We start from the raw sequence: 17,194 nt of genomic DNA on the forward strand, positions 1-17,194 counted from the left end.
CGTGTCCGACCCGAGGCAGCTCATCTCATTCGCCGTCCGCCCGCCCGCCTCCTGTCCTGCCGTGCCGCTGCTGCCTGCGCCACTGAGCGACACGAGGCCCACGACGCCCGCGACCGCGATGGCGACCATCACGACGCCGCTCCGCTCCGCGCTGCTCTCGCCGGCCGCCGCCTCGTCCGCGGGCCGCCGCCACGGGGGCGGGGGCCGGCGCCGCGCGCCCTCCTCCGTGCGCTGCGACGCCTCCCCGCCCTCCTCGCCCGCGGCCGCCGCCTCGCTCGACCCGGACTTCGACAAGAAGGCGTTCCGCCACAACCTCACCCGCAGCGACAACTACAACCGCAAGGGGTTCGGCTACAAGAAGGAGACGCTCGAGCTCATGAGCCAGGAGTACACCAGTAAGTTGCATCAGTAGCAAGCACGGTGGAGGAACCTGGTGTTTTTCCCCCACCTCCAGACTGGTTGATGGGGGACGGAATCGAATTGGTATGCAGGCGATGTGATCAAGACGCTCAAGGAGAACGGCGACCAGTACACCTGGGGCCCCGTCACCGTGAAGCTCGCGGAGGCCTACGGATTCTGCTGGGGCGTCGAGCGTGCCGTGCAGATCGCGTACGAGGCGCGCAAGCAGTTCCCCGAGGAGCGCATCTGGCTCACAAACGAAATCATTCACAACCCCACCGTCAACAAGGTAACCGTATCCGAAATCTGTCAACTCTAAGAATCTGAACTTCATACGGAACTAGGTGGGTGAGGAAATCAGTGGTCTGTTGCGTCCTCTTGCGCGCGCGCGCGCGTGTGTGTGTATAACGGCGCAAAACGAGCTGATGCCCCCACTGAGTGTTACAAAGTAAAATTCTAGTGCTGAAAGTGTTCGTTCCAAAACTCCAGTTTAATTCGGCCCCAGTGCTCAGGCCTTACCTGCAAAGCAAAAATCATAGTGTCCACTGTTCTCTGTCCTTAATTTGCGATATTCTGACTCAGAGGCTTATGTGCTTAGCTGAGTTGAATTCATGTGATTGGTCATGCAGAGGTTGGATGAGATGGGTGTAGAAATCATTCCTGTTGATGCGGGTATCAAGGATTTCAATGTCGTCGAACAAGGTGATGTTGTTGTGTTGCCTGCATTTGGAGCTGCTGTGGAGGAGATGTACACGCTAAATGAGAAGAAAGTGCAGATTGTTGATACGACCTGCCCTTGGGTTTCAAAGGTAAATTTTGTTTTTGAAGATCTCCCCTTTGCGTTCTCCCTTTTCTACGACTTGCGATTGGCTACCGATCGCTGTTTCTTGAAAGTAAAAAGGCTTACGATATCAAGCTGATGAAGATCATTATTCAATATAGGTCTGGAACATGGTCGAAAAGCACAAGAAGAGTGAATATACTTCAATTATTCACGGAAAATATTCCCATGAAGAAACTGTTGCCACTGCTTCTTTTGCAGGAAAGTACATCATTGTGAAGAATATGACAGAGGTACATCGAACTAATTTTATGTTTTGCTGCTCTTTCAACTTCGTATCAAACATGATCAGAGATAAGAAAGTTGAAATGTTTTGAATAGGCGACCTATGTGTGTGATTATATACTTGGTGGCCAACTTGATGGGTCTAGCTCAACAAAAGAGGAGTTCCTTGAGGTAAGGACTGAGGGTTTTACTCAAGTTATCCATTTACTGTCATGCTGGAAAGGAATGACCAACTAAACTGTTTGACGCACAACTGCAGAAATTCAAGAAAGCTGTTTCTCCAGGATTTGATCCTGATGTTGATCTTCAAATGGTGGGCATTGCAAATCAGACAACAATGCTTAAAGGAGAAACCGAAGAAATTGGTAGGTTATCTGACCAGCCTCTGCTACCTCCATAGCTATGTGTTGTGATTTATATAGTACATATTGTTTTAGCAAGCACCAATTTTGATTGTAATGCTTTATGATTAATAGGGAAACTTGTTGAAAAGACTATGATGCAAAAATATGGAGTTGAAAATGTAAACGATCACTTCATGGCCTTCAATACTATCTGCGATGCCACTCAGGTAATTTTTCATTTTCCAACAAGCGGTAGAGTCTTACCGCCTGTGACCGGAAGGTCCTGGATCGAGTCGCGGTCTCCTCGCATTACACAAGCGAGGGTAAGGCTTGCCACCGACACCCTTCCCCAGACCCCGCACATAGCGGGAGCTCTCTGCACTGGGTACGCCCAACATTTCCTTCAGCTTTGCATAACACAAAGTCTTGTAGCCCAACCCAACTGAGTCTCTTCCTTTTAGATGTTACATGAAGCATTCCAAAATGTATGGTTTCTTGATGATCTCAGAAACTTGTTGTTTCTGTATCATCTAGTTTACTCCATTGCTGAATGAAAGATGCTTGTGCCTGATTGAACATCGTCCTAACTGTTCAAAGAACTTTGCTTTCCAAACTTGCCCATATTGATGTTTAACAGACACTCCATTGCATGTTCTCATTGATCAATGGGAACATAGGCAACAAAAGAAAACAACCACCACCTACCCCATTGATACTCAGTGCGATATACTCCCACTGTCCCAAAAAGAGTGTTGTTATGGGAGTCGTGTTGGTCATACTGTCTTAAATTTGACTAGGTTTGTAGAAAATATTAGTAACATTTATATCTCCAAATAATTTTATTATGAAAATATACTCAACGATTCATCTAATGATACTAACTTTGCACCATAAATATTAATATTTTCTTATATGGTCAAAGTTGAAAATATTTGACTTCTCAGAAAGTGAGAATGACACTCTTTCTGGGAAGGAGGGAGTATTCGATAATGGAAGTGGCAGTCTTACAGCATTTATTAATCTTTACATGAGGCTAAAATGTGGACCTTTTGGGAATGATGGAATTAGTATTACTGTACTATAAAGTTTAGAAAAGGGTAGCATACAATTCAAGATAGACGGTAGCCATTCATGGTACAATACAATCACCATCGCCCTTTACATGCAACCTGCAAAGGAAACTGAGACAGCTTATATGGCACCTTATTTTAAGTCAATGTTAAGAGGGTTCCTAGTTCATTTATTGCTACACTTTTGGATTGAGAAAATGTCTCTTTGGGTGATAGATTTATAATTGTTTTGACATATGCTGCATTGACTTATATACATCCGGCCATCTGTTTGATTCCTCAGGAAAGACAAGATGCTATGTATCAGCTGGTGAAAGAGAAAGTTGACCTTATTCTTGTTATTGGAGGATGGAATTCAAGTAACACCTCTCATCTGCAAGAAATTGGAGAACTCAGTGGAATTCCATCCTACTGGATTGACAGTGAACAAAGGATTGGACCAGGAAACATGATCAGCTACAAGTTAAATGTAATTTCTAATACCCTCCACAGATGCTGCTTTTTTTTAACCAAGACAGTGTTCGTTTTTTGAAAAATAATAGAACTTTGAAGGGATCTTCTGTTTAATTGGGAACTGAAAAGAGCTTAAATTTAATAATTGAAAATATAGGATCTCATTTTTTAACTGAAAATTGTATTGTTTAACAGCATGGTGAACTTGTTGAGAAAGAGAACTGGTTACCCGAGGGGCCTATTACCATTGGTGTTACTTCGGGTGCCTCAACTCCGGACAAGGTAACGCAAAGCTGTACTGATCTAACTTTAAGCGTTTCTTTTCTACACAGCTTGCTTGTACCACATAAAACTTGATGGCAGTAATGACATTCTACTTGTGCAGGTTGTTGAGGATGCTCTTCAGAAGGTATTTGAGATCAAGCGCCAGGAAATTTTGCAGGTTGCATAAATTTTAAGCAGAAATTTGTTTGAGAGCGGAATAGCTTTGGCTTGGCAAAGGTTACTAGAACCATTGCACAGGCAATGTTTTGTACAGTAGCAAAGGATGTAACGGTTTAGGCACGAATACTACCACGAGGCACTATCCTTGTGCTGGAATTTACAGTCTGGTGGAAACGAAAATGTTGTTATCATTGGTCTGAATAACAGTTGCACCAGCTGTTCTAGGGTCTAACTTTTTGGCCCTTAAATTGACTTACACTCAGATGTGTAAGTTCATGGATTGAGCTCAGTTGCAGGATTTCCTGTGCCTATATGCGGATGAAAAGAATGCATAGTTCCTGCGTGTAAAAAGCTTAAATCCAGTACTTGAACTCTTGATATGTCATCAGTTGTAACAGAAAATCGTAATAAAACTTCCAATTGATGCTCTCTAATCTGAAATGTTCCCCAATACTCACTTTGAGAGTATGGCTACTACTAAAGCGAGTTATACATTTATTTTGGATGGAGGGAGTACGCTGTAAAGTTTGCAGCTCTGCTTTCTTCTCTCCCATCTCTCTCTTTCGCCTCAAAACACAAATCTAATTGGCATCTTTAGGTGCATGTCTAAAGGTAACAACCCATGCAATCAAAGTAGTTAATTTTGATGATTATAGATGGGTTAAAAAGGTCAACAAAAACGATTGGCTAAGTTGGGAACTCCCTGCATTGGGCCTGCCATGCTGCACTGTCAGCGGGAAAGAAGACGAGAACAGCCCCAGATCGATCGCAAGACCTCGAGAAAAGCCTTCCCCGTCTCACAACCACGATTTTACGCACTCGCGATGCGCTGGCCACCTAATCTCCGTCGTCGTTCTGTTGAGCCGCTTGGCGGCGCGAAGGACGGCCTTGAGATCGGCGACCTTGGCCCGCTTGGTGCGGCAGCAGTTGGCGTGCACGGTGGCCACCTGCTCCGCGTCCCGGCTGTCCTGGCAGAAGCCGCTGAAGCGCGCCGTGTCCAGGACGCGCACGCGCAGGCCGAGCCGGCGGAACGCGCCGCGCCGCTTCATGCGGTTCAGCACGTCCTGCTCCTTCATCCCCGCCGAGCCCCGCCGCGCCGCGTGCCACTCGTCGAACAGCGCCACCGTCCGGTCGTTGGAGGCCACGAAGAAGAAGCCCGTGTTGAGCTCGTTGCCGGCGTAGTCGTGCGGCTCGCCGTTGAACTTGTCGGAGCTGATCAGGAAGTCCTCGCCGTCACCGCGGTCCAGCTTCGGGAACGGATTCCTCAGCCACATCACGTCCATATCCTTTATTACAAATCAAAAGCACCAAAATCTAAGCATGCTGCTAATGCGTGTATCAATAATAATGGAGATGCCCATATGCATGCATGCATGATCACAAACGTACGCACAGTGAAAATGAAGCTGTAGCCGTGCTTGAGGACGTCGCCAAGGAACCGGATCCGCCGCCACATCATGCGTATGAAGCCGTCCGACATGTAGAGCTGCTCCGACGAGAGGTCGCCCTGCTGGCTGTCCACCGGCAGGAGCAGGTAGCACTTGACGCCGCCGCCGAGGCTCCCGCACCGGCGGAAGGCCTGCTGGTCCATGGCCACGAAGAGGACGTGGTCGATGAGCTGCTTGGTGCCGTCCCCTTCCCTCAGGCTCTCGAGGAAGAGGTCCAGCAGACCGCCCTCCTCCGCGTACGCCTTGTTCAGCATGGTCAGCATCAGCGTCCTGTTCGCGTACGCTGCGCCGCGTAGCGCCACCTCCAGATCGTCGGGGACAAAATCCTGGGCATCCGTTTTGACAAGAAGAATTAAGCTAGGGTTTAGATCGAGCTGATTAGGCTGCAGTAGCAATATTGTTAATCCTGAAAGAGCTGGCTAATTATTTCTTGAACACCAAAAGTTGACTTGCCGATGATCGGCGGCGCCATATGTTGAAGAACTTCTCCTCCTTCCCGGCGTCGCCGGCGGCCGGAGAAGAAGACGCGACGTACGTGCAAACCACGATGACGACGCAGACGGTGGTGAGGGCCACGGCACGGCACAACGTGCATTGCTCCGGCCGGGCTGGTATCAGCACCCCCATATTGGATCGATCAACTTGATTGCTCCTTCGTCGTTGTCTAGCGTTGGAGAAGACCCTGTAGCTCGATCACCATGGAAGGATCGCAATGTCTCGGAGGAGAGGGCGAGCAGAATCTCATGGGCATCGGTTTGTTACTGGTTCAGTTGTTATATTTTATATTATTATGTAATATATACATATCTGAATGGGCAGTCATGAGAAAGTTGCAGCAAACCTACCAACTTGTATTGACAGTTTATCACGCACAATTCACCACCAGGCTCCTCAAGGGTACACGTTGAAGATGTGTGTTGGAGTTGCTGGCAGTAGAGGTGGTAATGGATTAGAATCTAGGAGTGAATCAAAATGGAGAAGCCAATTAAAATCCAAGGAGAAAAAAAAAAGGATCTGTCTATTTGCAACTCAGGTGATTTGACCCCCTCTGATCACTCAAGCAATTTGAGGGGGCAAATCACACAAATGAAACAAAAACGAAAGTTTGTGTGATTGAGAGCCTATGATCACACGAGTAAACCAAATAGGACAAATCACACAAATCTAAACAAAAGCAAAAATTGAGTGAAACAGGAGATCAAATCACACGAATTATGCATTCCATCTAAAAACAGACAGCAATTAAACTCTACTGTAACTACAAAATTAAGCCATTGTAACAAGATACTAAAACCTAAGTAAACTAGAACAAGGAAGCCAATAGTTAGAAGTACCTGAGATTCAAATATAACCAAAGAATCCATCTCATGCTACACCTGAAAAAAATCCAAAGAACACGACCAAACAAATCAAAATATACAAATTTAAAAATCAAAAAGCAAAAAAAGTCTATGCAATGCAAAATCAAAAAAAACTTTCTTTGGTGAACCAAACAGATCAAAACTAAAAAAAATTCAAAAAGCAAAAATTTTCTATGAATTGCAAAATAAAAAAAAATTACTATAGCATTGATGCAGACAAACATACCATAACAAAAAACAAAATTTAAGGATGAATAAAAAAACAAGAAGACAATAAGGCATTACCATCAAATTACACCACTTAGTACAATAACTTACAATGAAAAATGACTGTGAATCTAATAACAGAGCACTGTAACTGGATTCATTTTATAAATTATTGTAAAAATCAACTAACTAGGCCACTAAACTATGTTACGTAGAACACCTTTTACAACATTTCTGATGATCAACTAAATTCGCAGGACCAACTACCACATGCCAATGAAACCTCTCTGATCACTCAAGCAATTTGAGGGAACAAATCACACAAATGAAACCTCCATCTTAGCCTCCGCCTGAACATCTCTAGAACACAAGATCAAAAAAAGAAGAAGAAAATGACAACAAAAAATATAATCAAAACAAATACTAGCCGGATGTACAACTTCTAATAAAAAACTGAATGAAACACTCACGGGCAAAAAAAAATCAGCACCGAAAACGACTCCATCTCTGTCTCCTCTACATCTAGCTCGGCCTCGGCATACCAGATGAACAGAAACAATGATAATACAAAAAGAGTTACATTCAAAGAAAGGCGTAATAAACTTTTTGCACCTAATACTAGTTACATCAATAATACCTAGGAATTACACATCATTAACAACTGTAAGTGTAGATGAACTCTAGTGTAACTAAAAAATTAATCCATATTAACATGACAGTACAAAAATCAAAACTGGAAAATCAAATAAACATGAATGACACAAGACAAGGACTAACGGTATTAAGAAGTACTAGATGTAGAAAATATATGTTCAACAAACAAAAATTACGGAAAAAGCAAAATCTGAATCAAGTGGTATAACTGAAAAATATACAGAGACAAACACTATTAAACCAAAATGACTGAAAATCAGTATTAACAACAATAGAGAAATTTGCATACAAAAGTAAGACTACATTACCCAAAAGTACAAACAAAAATATGAAGGAGTGTTGTACCGGCATTTGTAGCCCTTACCTAGATCGTCACCTCCTGAAGGAGTCCCCACTTTATCTAGGAGGTGGTATAGATCTTCCCTCCTTGAACCCTTCTGGAGGTGAATAGTTCTCGCAAACAGCAAACACCTCTGTTTGACAAATGAAAAAGGACAAACAAATGTATAAGACCACATACACATTTTCCAACCGAATGAATATGCATCCTTGTTACTCTACAGGGGATAGGCCGCCTGACAAAGATGTCCCAAACATGTTCAACAACTAACAACAATTTCAGAATTTGGAACATAAGTTATGCGAACCACTGAAGGTTGAGAAAGCATATAAGGAGCACGAGTATGGAACTTCTTTTGCAAGCTATAAGACTTACCAATGCTTGAGTTCTGGCTACTTTTTGGCTTTGCAAATGTAACTTGTGAGAAGAACAGTTTTAGCTGCATAAAGCCACAGACAGGAATAAAGTGCCCATCAGCATCTCATCCAAACATTTACAAAAGTTAAGGGGCACAATGTGGAAAGAATAATCTGGATAACATACTCATCAACCACAACTAACGAAGCTTTCATACTAATGATGGAGAACTGTACAACATCACAACCTCATGAAATCTGATGATACAAAGATATACTTGCCAACCAAAGTGAACGTTACCTGACAGTACAGGAGACTTGTATCTTTACCTCGAAATATCTTCGCGACAAATTTTCCACCAACTTTGAGTACATGAGTCACGATAGTCAATGCCTAATTGCAAGGTGGTACATAAATTAGATAGAGAACATAAGCTACCATGACAGTTCAAACTGAAGATGATAAAGCTATGTCAGAATTGACATAAAGAGCAAGGAGATCTCCAGAAATTAGGTAAAGAGAGGTGATTATCCAACATAGCTAAATATGAAAATAATATACAAATATTCAAAGAAAGGAAAACAAATAAATAAACAAAAGACAAAAACCCAAAAAATTCTATGAATTGCCAAAACCAATTAACTCTAATATATAGCATTGATCAAACAAACAAATCAAATTCAGGATTCTTAGGGTATTACATGAACCAAAAAATAAGTAAATATAAAAAAAATTCTATGGAATGCAAAAACCAAAAACTTTTTGAGGGCAGTGAACTAACCAAACATATCAAAGTAAAAAAATACAAAAAATAGATCTTTTCTATGGATTGCAGAAACAAAAAAATTATGAGGATTGCATCTAACAAACAAATCAAAGTAAGTACACTCAATTCAAATTATGACAAATACATGTGCCTAATAAACTTTTTTCACTCAGTATAGTTGACCTAGCAATTACACCAATAACACCTAGCACTTACACTAGATTAAACACTGTAGGTATAGATGAACTCTAGTATAAATAAAAATTTAATTCATAGTCCATATAATAGTTAATTTGCCAAAACAAAACAAGATAAAAAACACAAATAGATAATAAAAAATGCCACGTAGGCAATGTAGTGTACCTGGTGGCACTGCAGCACAACAAACACATACTAATGTTTCGGAATAATAGCAAGAGTTGTTGTCATTGTCACATTTTCTCTACAACAAGGCAAAGCACATGAGCGAACCCTAACAACAAAAAATACAAGGAATCGAAACAAACAAAACGAGTGAATCTTGCAGCCTGATAGAATCGCCTCTCACCAGTCCAAAATGACACGGCAAAGAAGACGATGTGCAAATGAAACCGCCACAGAAACCGCAGGCGACTCCCATTTTTTTTTATCGTGAAAGGAAATTTGACAATTACACAACTCAAGTAATACTACATGTCCATCCTATTTTCTAAGGTAATGCTGCTCAATCGACAATTGAACACTGGTTATCAGTTTATAAATGCACATATTTCACACAATCAAAGTGCTAGTTTTGATTAAACCACAAGCTAGCAAGTACAGCATTCAGCTAACACGAGGCAAGAATCAGCTAAGTTGTCTACTAATGTTTGCCCAAACTAGCAGTCTCAATAAGAGAGCGGGAGTAAGTAACAGATACGTACGAAGACTGGGGATGCCTCCTCTGTCTCGTCGTCGTTCTAGAACTTCACCTACCGGAAGAAGATCTGCGCGCTGCCCTTGGGCACCTCGCCGCGATCTGCACCACCCCCACAAAAGGCCGCACAAAGTTTCCAACAAAATAAGCTCAGGATCGCAACGCCTAGATTGAGCGGCGGGGGACGGGACAGGACGGGATCTAGATCTTACATTCGCAGAAGACGATGTGCTCGCTAAACATATTGGTTAACCAGAGATTGTAATCCAGCCTCTCATCAAATGAGTGTGAAATAATCGCTTATAGATCATGTACAAAAAAATGGATACTAAGAACATACAATAGAAATGGACTTGAAAAAAGGCATAAAACTAACTACCTAAAATAGTGGAGGAGGCGAGAGAAAAAGGAAATAATAAAAAAAATGGCACGGCATGTAAAAGGATGGATAGCAAAGAAGAGGAACAAGAACAAGGAAGGATAACTCACTTCTTTGAAGGCTAGAAGGAATCAGGGAAGCCAAGAAGAATGAACAGAGAGACATTAGAATACAAAAAGATGCAGATGGGAGATAGGAATAAATAGACAGGGTGAAGTCAAAATAGTCACACGGCTATACACATTAGAATGGGAAACGAAAAGGTCAAAAGGAGGACAGAGTAAAAAGTACAGACAGTTACCAAGAGAGGAAGGTTGGGAAATCACGTCCATCAAATGGAAACTGTTGAATTGGAAGGGGACTACGACCACAACAAATTGCAAAATGGAAAGTGGGAAATCAATTAAAATTGATTGGGCAGTTTCTAAACCGCACGCATGCATCTCAAACACAAGGGATTCAGGAAAAAAAAAGTACAGGAACTCACCTTGTATAATCCAAAAATAGGACAGAAAATAGCAAAAAAAAGGAGGAAGAAGTAGAAGAATAGAGTACACGAATAAGAGGCAGGAGAAGAAAATATTTAAAGGCAAGGATCACAGAGGAACGAAGATGTAAAGGGGGCAAGGTAGAACAGAAGTCAACATTTACTTCACCAACCAAAGTAAAAGGGCAATAAAGGCACATGACAAAAAATGTAACCACATAGACAAATCCACCCAATACAGACATGATTCAACACATAAAAATGAGCCATAATATAAAGTAACAGGCCCACATAAAAGAAGCCCACAAGAAGAAGCCCAGTTACCATTAGAACCAACTTGAAGGGCACGAAAGAAAATATACAAAAAGGAATAAAGGGGAGCAAGGGGATATATGCAAAAAGGAAAAGGAATAAAGTACCTGAATCCAAAAAGCAATCAGATCTAAAGCACCAATGTGAAGAGCATCATAGAAAACAAACAGAAGAAGCTCTAGATCCACGGGAGAAAGGGGATCAGATATATGAAGACAACATATTGAAATCAAGCATACAAAAAGATGTTAGGAGAAGAGAAAGAAAATGCTGGAGAACCAATACAAGTAAGTAACTCAATCAGATCAAAACTACCTCGAGTATAATAGAAACAACAAAATAGATCAGATCAAAAGATTTTCTCAGTATACATGTATGATTGTCTATTGCATAAAAAGAATCAGAAACCTTACAAAAACATAACTAAACACTAACACAAGACAAATGGATTAACTGACTGAATATTTTTCTGATGTAGGACCACAGAGATGGGCAAAACAGCAGAAATCCACAAGACAGGTCAACAACTAAAAAGGTATAGGTTGTAATGAAAATTATCTATTTCTACAAAATACAACTGAACATACTTATTAACAATTTTTCAAAACTTGCATATAATGCAAAACAGGTACTAGGACCATGGATATATTCAATGACACCAAGTACTCAATTAGAGAACCAAGGAATGGAGGCCAATGAAGAATACGATTCACAAACTGCACAGCTGCTAAACTACCAGGTTGAGCTTAAGAAAGAAAAACCAAAAAAATAAACTCCAAATATCAAAAATTCTAAAAAAATCTATTTTGCAGGGACCACTAACAGCACTACTCATGCAGCAAACATGGTCTTCTTCTTAGGAAGAACACATAATTAGGGACACAATACAGGTGGTAACACATATTCCTAATGGAACAACAATACATCTTTACTTGACGTTTGCTGATAGTTATACCTGATTTCTTGATGTGCAGGAAAACTAGGACCACCAGGGGATACAAATATACAACATGACATCAACTAATGAAATACATAATACAACAACAAATGGAAATGAGGTGAGATACCTGAAGACAAACAATTTGAAGAACAAAATGACTAGTAGGATACTAATCGACTCAAAAATGTTTGTTAACATGCAGGCAGACCAAGCAACACTGCAAGAAAACAATGAGAACACCAACCAAATAATTTTTAGTTTCTCAAGAGATTATGATGTAAGTTCAAATAAGACACCATTAATAAAAAAAAGAATACTTTGAACTAATATAGAAAAAATTGTATTTCTTAGCAGGAGGACCAACAGGGCTACATATCAACTGAAGCCTTTGAAGAAGATGAAATTAACGGAACAGACATATTCCACTCAATGCAAGTACAATAGGTATGCCCATTACACAGGAAAAACCACACTAGAACAAAAAAGACATAAATACTAACCTTACAAACTTGAAAATGCAGGTTGATTCTAGATATATGACTATAGAGAAGAACACATCTGCAGTGTTAGGGATAGCTACCTCTGAAAATGAGATTATAGATATATGGAATCCATCAGATGGTTCATTTGCTGAGCAATCAGACCAAACCATGAAAGAATATGATGAGAGAAATGAAAGCCAAGAACTTACAGAAGAAGAAATTGAAGAATTCCTTAGGAAAGAAGAGGAAGCAGCAACAGATGGAAACAATGCAGATATTGATAGTAAGTACGCGCCACCGATTGGCATGGAATTCGACACCAGAGATGATGCACACCATTTCTTCAGCTTCTATGGCTTCATAGCAGGGTTTGAGGTAGTTGTTACTCATACAACAAGAACTACAAGGAAAAAGAGGAACAATGAGATATACATGCAGGAAATGAGATGCCATCGATATGGAAAAGAATCAAAGAAGAAGACAACTGAAGAAGACGAACAGGATATGATGACACATGAAGCAAAGGGCAAAGGACCAAAGAGGAAAACTAATATCAAAGTGAAATCAAACTGCCCAATGCTAATGGAAGTGAAAGAAGAAAATGGAAAATAGAAAGTAGTAAGGCTAGACTTAGATCACAATCATGAGCTCAGTCCAGACAATAGGAATCAACTATTCACCCACAGAAAATATATGACAGACATGGAGAAGGCAATGATAAGGACATCGAATGGAAATAACATATGAACTAGAAAGATGATTGCAATACTCTCATATCTCAGAGGCAATGTAACAGCCCTGCCATATAAAACAAAGCACGTGCAGAATGAGAGAACAAAGATAAATAGGGAACTCAAAGGAAATGACATGAACAAAGTCATGCAGTAGTTTATGAAGATGGCAGCAGAAGATCAAACATTCTTCTATAAATTTCATGTAGATGAAGAGAACAAAGTGAAGAACATCTACTAGAGAGAAGGCATATCACTCAAATGGTATGCAGAGTACGGGGACTGCCTAAGTTTCGATACAACATATATGACAAATAGATATAACCTTCCATTTGCACCTATAGTTGGGATATCAGGGCATGGACATACTCTTATATTTGGATGTGCACTCATCTCTGATAAAACTATAGACACATTCAAATGGCTATTCGAGGCATTCCTAGAATCTATGGGAGGAAAACATCCAAAGACCATAATTACAGACCAAGACCAAGCTATGAGAAGGGGCCATAGAAGCAATAATGCCACAAACAATTCACAAGATTTGTTTCTTTCATATAAAATCTAAATGGTACAACAAAAATGGGAAGTGCTTTGCAGTAAACAAAGGCTTACCAGAGACATTTGAAGACATAGTGAACAACTCATTGATAGAAGAAGAATTCAAATATCAATGGCAGAAAATGATTGTAGATTACAAACTAGAAGGGAATAAGTACTTCAAGAAAATGTGGAAAACCGGGAACAGGTTCATACCAGTATATTTCAAAGAAAATTTCTATCCATTTCTTCAAACCACTGGAAGAAGTGAGCAGACGAATGCTAGGATCAAGGACAACGTTGGACCTACATACAGCATACTAAGCTTCATGAAAGAATACCAAAGAATAATTGATAGAATCAGGATAATGGAGAGTACTAAAGATAATCAGAGTAAACAAAAGAGACCTAAAGAACTACAGACTGTATACAAGATAGAGTAACAAGCAGTTGAATGTTATAACAGGAACATATTCCTAAAGTTTCAGTACCAGCTCAAAATGACAGAGAGGCTAAAATACAAAGAGATAGAAGATGGGAAATGTTTCGAAGTATGGCACAAATCAAACAAAGTTCAGCAGGTACAAACAAACAGAAAATATGTAGTCCTAACAGATCTTACCAAAGGGAAAGAGGAATTCACTTGCATTTGTGCAAAATTCAGCAAGGATGGAATACTATGTAGCCACATACTAAAAGTCATAGTTGAAGAAGAAATAGATGAGATACCTAAAAAGTACTTTATTGACAGATGGAGGAAGAAGGAATCCAAAATCATGATGAGACAAATAGAAGACACACCTGCAACCAATGAACTGCTAAGATTCAATGTCTTGTGTAGGAAAGCAGCAGTGCTTACATCTAAAGGATCAAAGAGTGAAGAAATGATGAGTTACCTGGATGAAGAATTTGATAGGATTGATAAAGAGATGGACCTAATTGCAAAGGCACTAGAAGAAGAAGATGATGATTCCATAAATGACGAAGAACGACACAATGATGGCGTACAAGCAACATCATCAACGACTATTGAAGAAAGTCTACAACTACAAGATCCAAAAAGGATAAAGCGAAAGGGACAACCAAAGAAACCAAAAAGACTGAAAACAATAGTAGAAGAAATAAGAGAAAAGATAGCTGCAACAAAAGCTAAAAAGAAGAAGAAGGCAGCAAACTCAAGTAAGAGATCACAACTAAGATTCTTTTCTAAAACAAATAAGCAAATCATAAAAAAAATTAAGCAAACTTATTACCAATTTTTTTTGATATGCAGGCCCAACTGCAAAGAGCAAGAAGCAGAAGAAGGCAAGAGAAGACAATGTAGATGAAGGCAGAAGACCAAGATAAAAAAAGTGATTATCAGCACAAATGAGGACATAGAATATGACATATTTATATTTCAAAAGAGCTATTATCATGTAACCTCTATTATAATGTAAGCGTATACAGGAGTTTAGACATGGACAAAAACATCATATTGAACTCAGTCTGTATTGAGATTTCCTAAGGCAGATGCAACTGCCCAAAAAAGACAAAGAAACTGAAAAAAGGAACCATTCAGATTGCAAACTCCTTGAATCATATACTACAGCACCAGAAGACTCTACTCCTGTCAATAGAAGAGGATGTGAATCAGAATATCAACATAGAAACAACAAGATTAACAAAATGAAAATTTCAAAACAAACCTAAAGTTTGAAATCATACACATGATGTTTCATGCCAATGTTCTTGTGATGAAAAATAGCTCATTTGCAATCTTAACTCTGATGGATGGAATATCTTCATGACTAAACCTATTGCCAAAAAGGACCCTGGGAGACATCCAGTGCTCAAGGAACATCATAGCATAAATTCTAGAATTAGAACTGCACAAAATAAAGAATAATTAAAATGAAGAAGCAAAAAAAACTACGCCTATAGAAATGAAACATAGCAGTGATAACAAAACAACCAACCATAACCGCCAAAAAACTAGAATGTAAACTCCATATAATATGCACTGAAATAGAAAAATAAACATAACAGATACTTATGAATTATCAAAAGGTTGCTCAGGAACAATAGGGTACTCAACTCCATAAAAATTGAAATCCATGTCAACTTGAACAAATTTATTCCAATGATACTGAAAAGAGTTTATCTGCATTGACACATGAACAAAAATAAATAAAAAATATATAATAACAAGCAATCAAACTAAAGGAGAAAAAAAGAAAGTGCATACAAGCCTTCCTTCAATATCTTGATGATACTCAGAATTGCGGCTATACAATGAATCAAGAAATGCAAAATGACGGTCCTTAATGTCAACCACAAAAACAAACCAATGCTTCTCATGCAATATAGGGAAGAAAAGCTGAAAACATATGAACAGAATTAAATACACATAAAGAAATATAAATAGAAGCAAAACAAAAATAATAAAAAATTGATAATATCAAGTTAGATTGATGCAATGGTCTAGCCTTAGCAGACCTTCTAAAAGATCGCTGCAACAACTGTTGGTCAGCTTCATCATAATCCAATAACAGATTATCCTAAGAATAATGCAAAACAAAGAGCATTAGTTAAACAAATTAAAAACATCATCAAATTTTATTTAAAAAAAAGAGAGAAGAAAAACTTACACCAATGTTTGAGAAGAAATAATACCTTTTTGAGAATTCGGGATGACCATTTGGCTTCGAAAACAAGCTATAGCAGAAACAAGATACAACAAAAGTATTGACAAAATCTCTAGGTTTCAAAGATTCACCAAGAGACCAAAAAGTACAGCGAACACCAGACAAAGACACTGCATCTGCACTGCACAATGCAAAACAAATTAAAAAAAAGCTATAGAACACATCGAGATAAGCAAAATACAATCAATGAAAATAGAACTAACCTCTGAAACTCAGAAGAAGCCAACTTACAAAGAATCTTGTAGTTTTCTACTTCAGACTTACTGACTTCATAGAACTTAGACTTGAATGTCTCATAATCACCATGAAACAGAGGACCAGGATTCACAAACCTCCTAGGACCATGTAAAGGAACCTTTCCACCTGTAGATACAACTTGAGACTTATGTATAAATGAATGGCTTAAAGGAGCATAATTAGGCAAAGACTCATATATAAGAAAAAAGAAGAATGAATAGATAACTACAACAGCACTGACTAGAAAGCAAAGAATCTAGAAAAATAACAACAATTTGAAACAACAATACCTTAACTGGAGCCTTTGATGCAGAAGGCAAAGAACCACCAGAACTGCAAGGATTCAAATGATGTTCTGCATGATGAGGGGAAGGAGAGCACTGATTAAAATATAGGGTTTGCATAACCAATTGGGCCTAAAAAGGGAAAGAAATCATAGAAAATTTCAAATACAAAAACATCATTTTAAAAAAAAATACAAAATCAAATAAAAAACTTACACTAGAATTTGGCAGGCCACACTTCTTCACTGAACCAGCACTCTGAAAACATAAAAAATCATAATAAAAATAAGTATAAAAAGTAAATAAGCAAA

The 17,194-nt window shown here is 39.4% G+C and overlaps 2 protein-coding genes and 1 long non-coding RNA gene across 3 annotated transcripts; 1 reads left to right on the top strand and 2 right to left on the bottom strand.

The window, feature by feature from the left end:
- On the top strand, positions 1-4,210 carry LOC136538102 (4-hydroxy-3-methylbut-2-enyl diphosphate reductase, chloroplastic). The gene is made up of 10 exons (XM_066530089.1): positions 1-395; positions 492-688; positions 1,029-1,208; positions 1,342-1,473; positions 1,562-1,636; positions 1,725-1,830; positions 1,942-2,036; positions 3,163-3,348; positions 3,528-3,614; positions 3,718-4,210. The coding sequence occupies exons 1-10, from the start codon at positions 119-121 to the stop codon at positions 3,781-3,783; spliced, it is 1,401 nt and encodes a 466-aa protein (XP_066386186.1). The 5' UTR covers positions 1-118; the 3' UTR covers positions 3,784-4,210.
- A 363-nt stretch (positions 4,211-4,573) lies between these two features.
- LOC136538103 (uncharacterized protein At1g28695-like) lies at positions 4,574-6,658 on the bottom strand. The gene is made up of 4 exons (XM_066530090.1): positions 6,559-6,658; positions 5,678-6,150; positions 5,170-5,550; positions 4,574-5,062 (listed from the first exon to the last, which is right to left on the bottom strand). The coding sequence occupies exons 2-4, from the start codon at positions 5,849-5,851 to the stop codon at positions 4,574-4,576; spliced, it is 1,044 nt and encodes a 347-aa protein (XP_066386187.1). The 5' UTR covers positions 5,852-6,150; positions 6,559-6,658.
- An 8,515-nt stretch (positions 6,659-15,173) lies between these two features.
- LOC136538104 (uncharacterized) lies at positions 15,174-17,144 on the bottom strand. Its single transcript, XR_010779200.1, has 7 exons — positions 17,100-17,144; positions 16,890-16,954; positions 16,306-16,725; positions 15,903-16,215; positions 15,753-15,818; positions 15,364-15,543; positions 15,174-15,284 (listed from the first exon to the last, which is right to left on the bottom strand). It is a non-coding gene; the product is annotated as an uncharacterized lncRNA (long non-coding RNA).
- Between the last annotated feature and the right edge of the window lie 50 nt (positions 17,145-17,194).

The sequence above is a fragment of the Miscanthus floridulus genome, chromosome 2 (genome assembly GCF_019320115.1).
Source record: "Miscanthus floridulus cultivar M001 chromosome 2, ASM1932011v1, whole genome shotgun sequence".
Classification (NCBI taxonomy): domain Eukaryota; kingdom Viridiplantae; phylum Streptophyta; class Magnoliopsida; order Poales; family Poaceae; genus Miscanthus; species Miscanthus floridulus.

Coding starts and splice junctions, on each gene's coding strand:
- LOC136538102 (XM_066530089.1), top strand. CDS start 119: ATGGCGACCATCACGACGCCGCTCCGCTCCGCGCTGCTCTCGCCGGCC. Junction 1,831..1,941: donor AGGAGAAACCGAAGAAATTG/GTAGGTTATCTG, acceptor TATGATTAATAG/GGAAACTTGTTGAAAAGACT. Junction 3,349..3,527: donor TGATCAGCTACAAGTTAAAT/GTAATTTCTAAT, acceptor ATTGTTTAACAG/CATGGTGAACTTGTTGAGAA.
- LOC136538103 (XM_066530090.1), bottom strand. CDS start 5,851: ATGGGGGTGCTGATACCAGCCCGGCCGGAGCAATGCACGTTGTGCCGT. Junction 5,551..5,677: donor TATGGCGCCGCCGATCATCG/GCAAGTCAACTT, acceptor ACGGATGCCCAG/GATTTTGTCCCCGACGATCT. Junction 5,063..5,169: donor GCTACAGCTTCATTTTCACT/GTGCGTACGTTT, acceptor TTTGTAATAAAG/GATATGGACGTGATGTGGCT.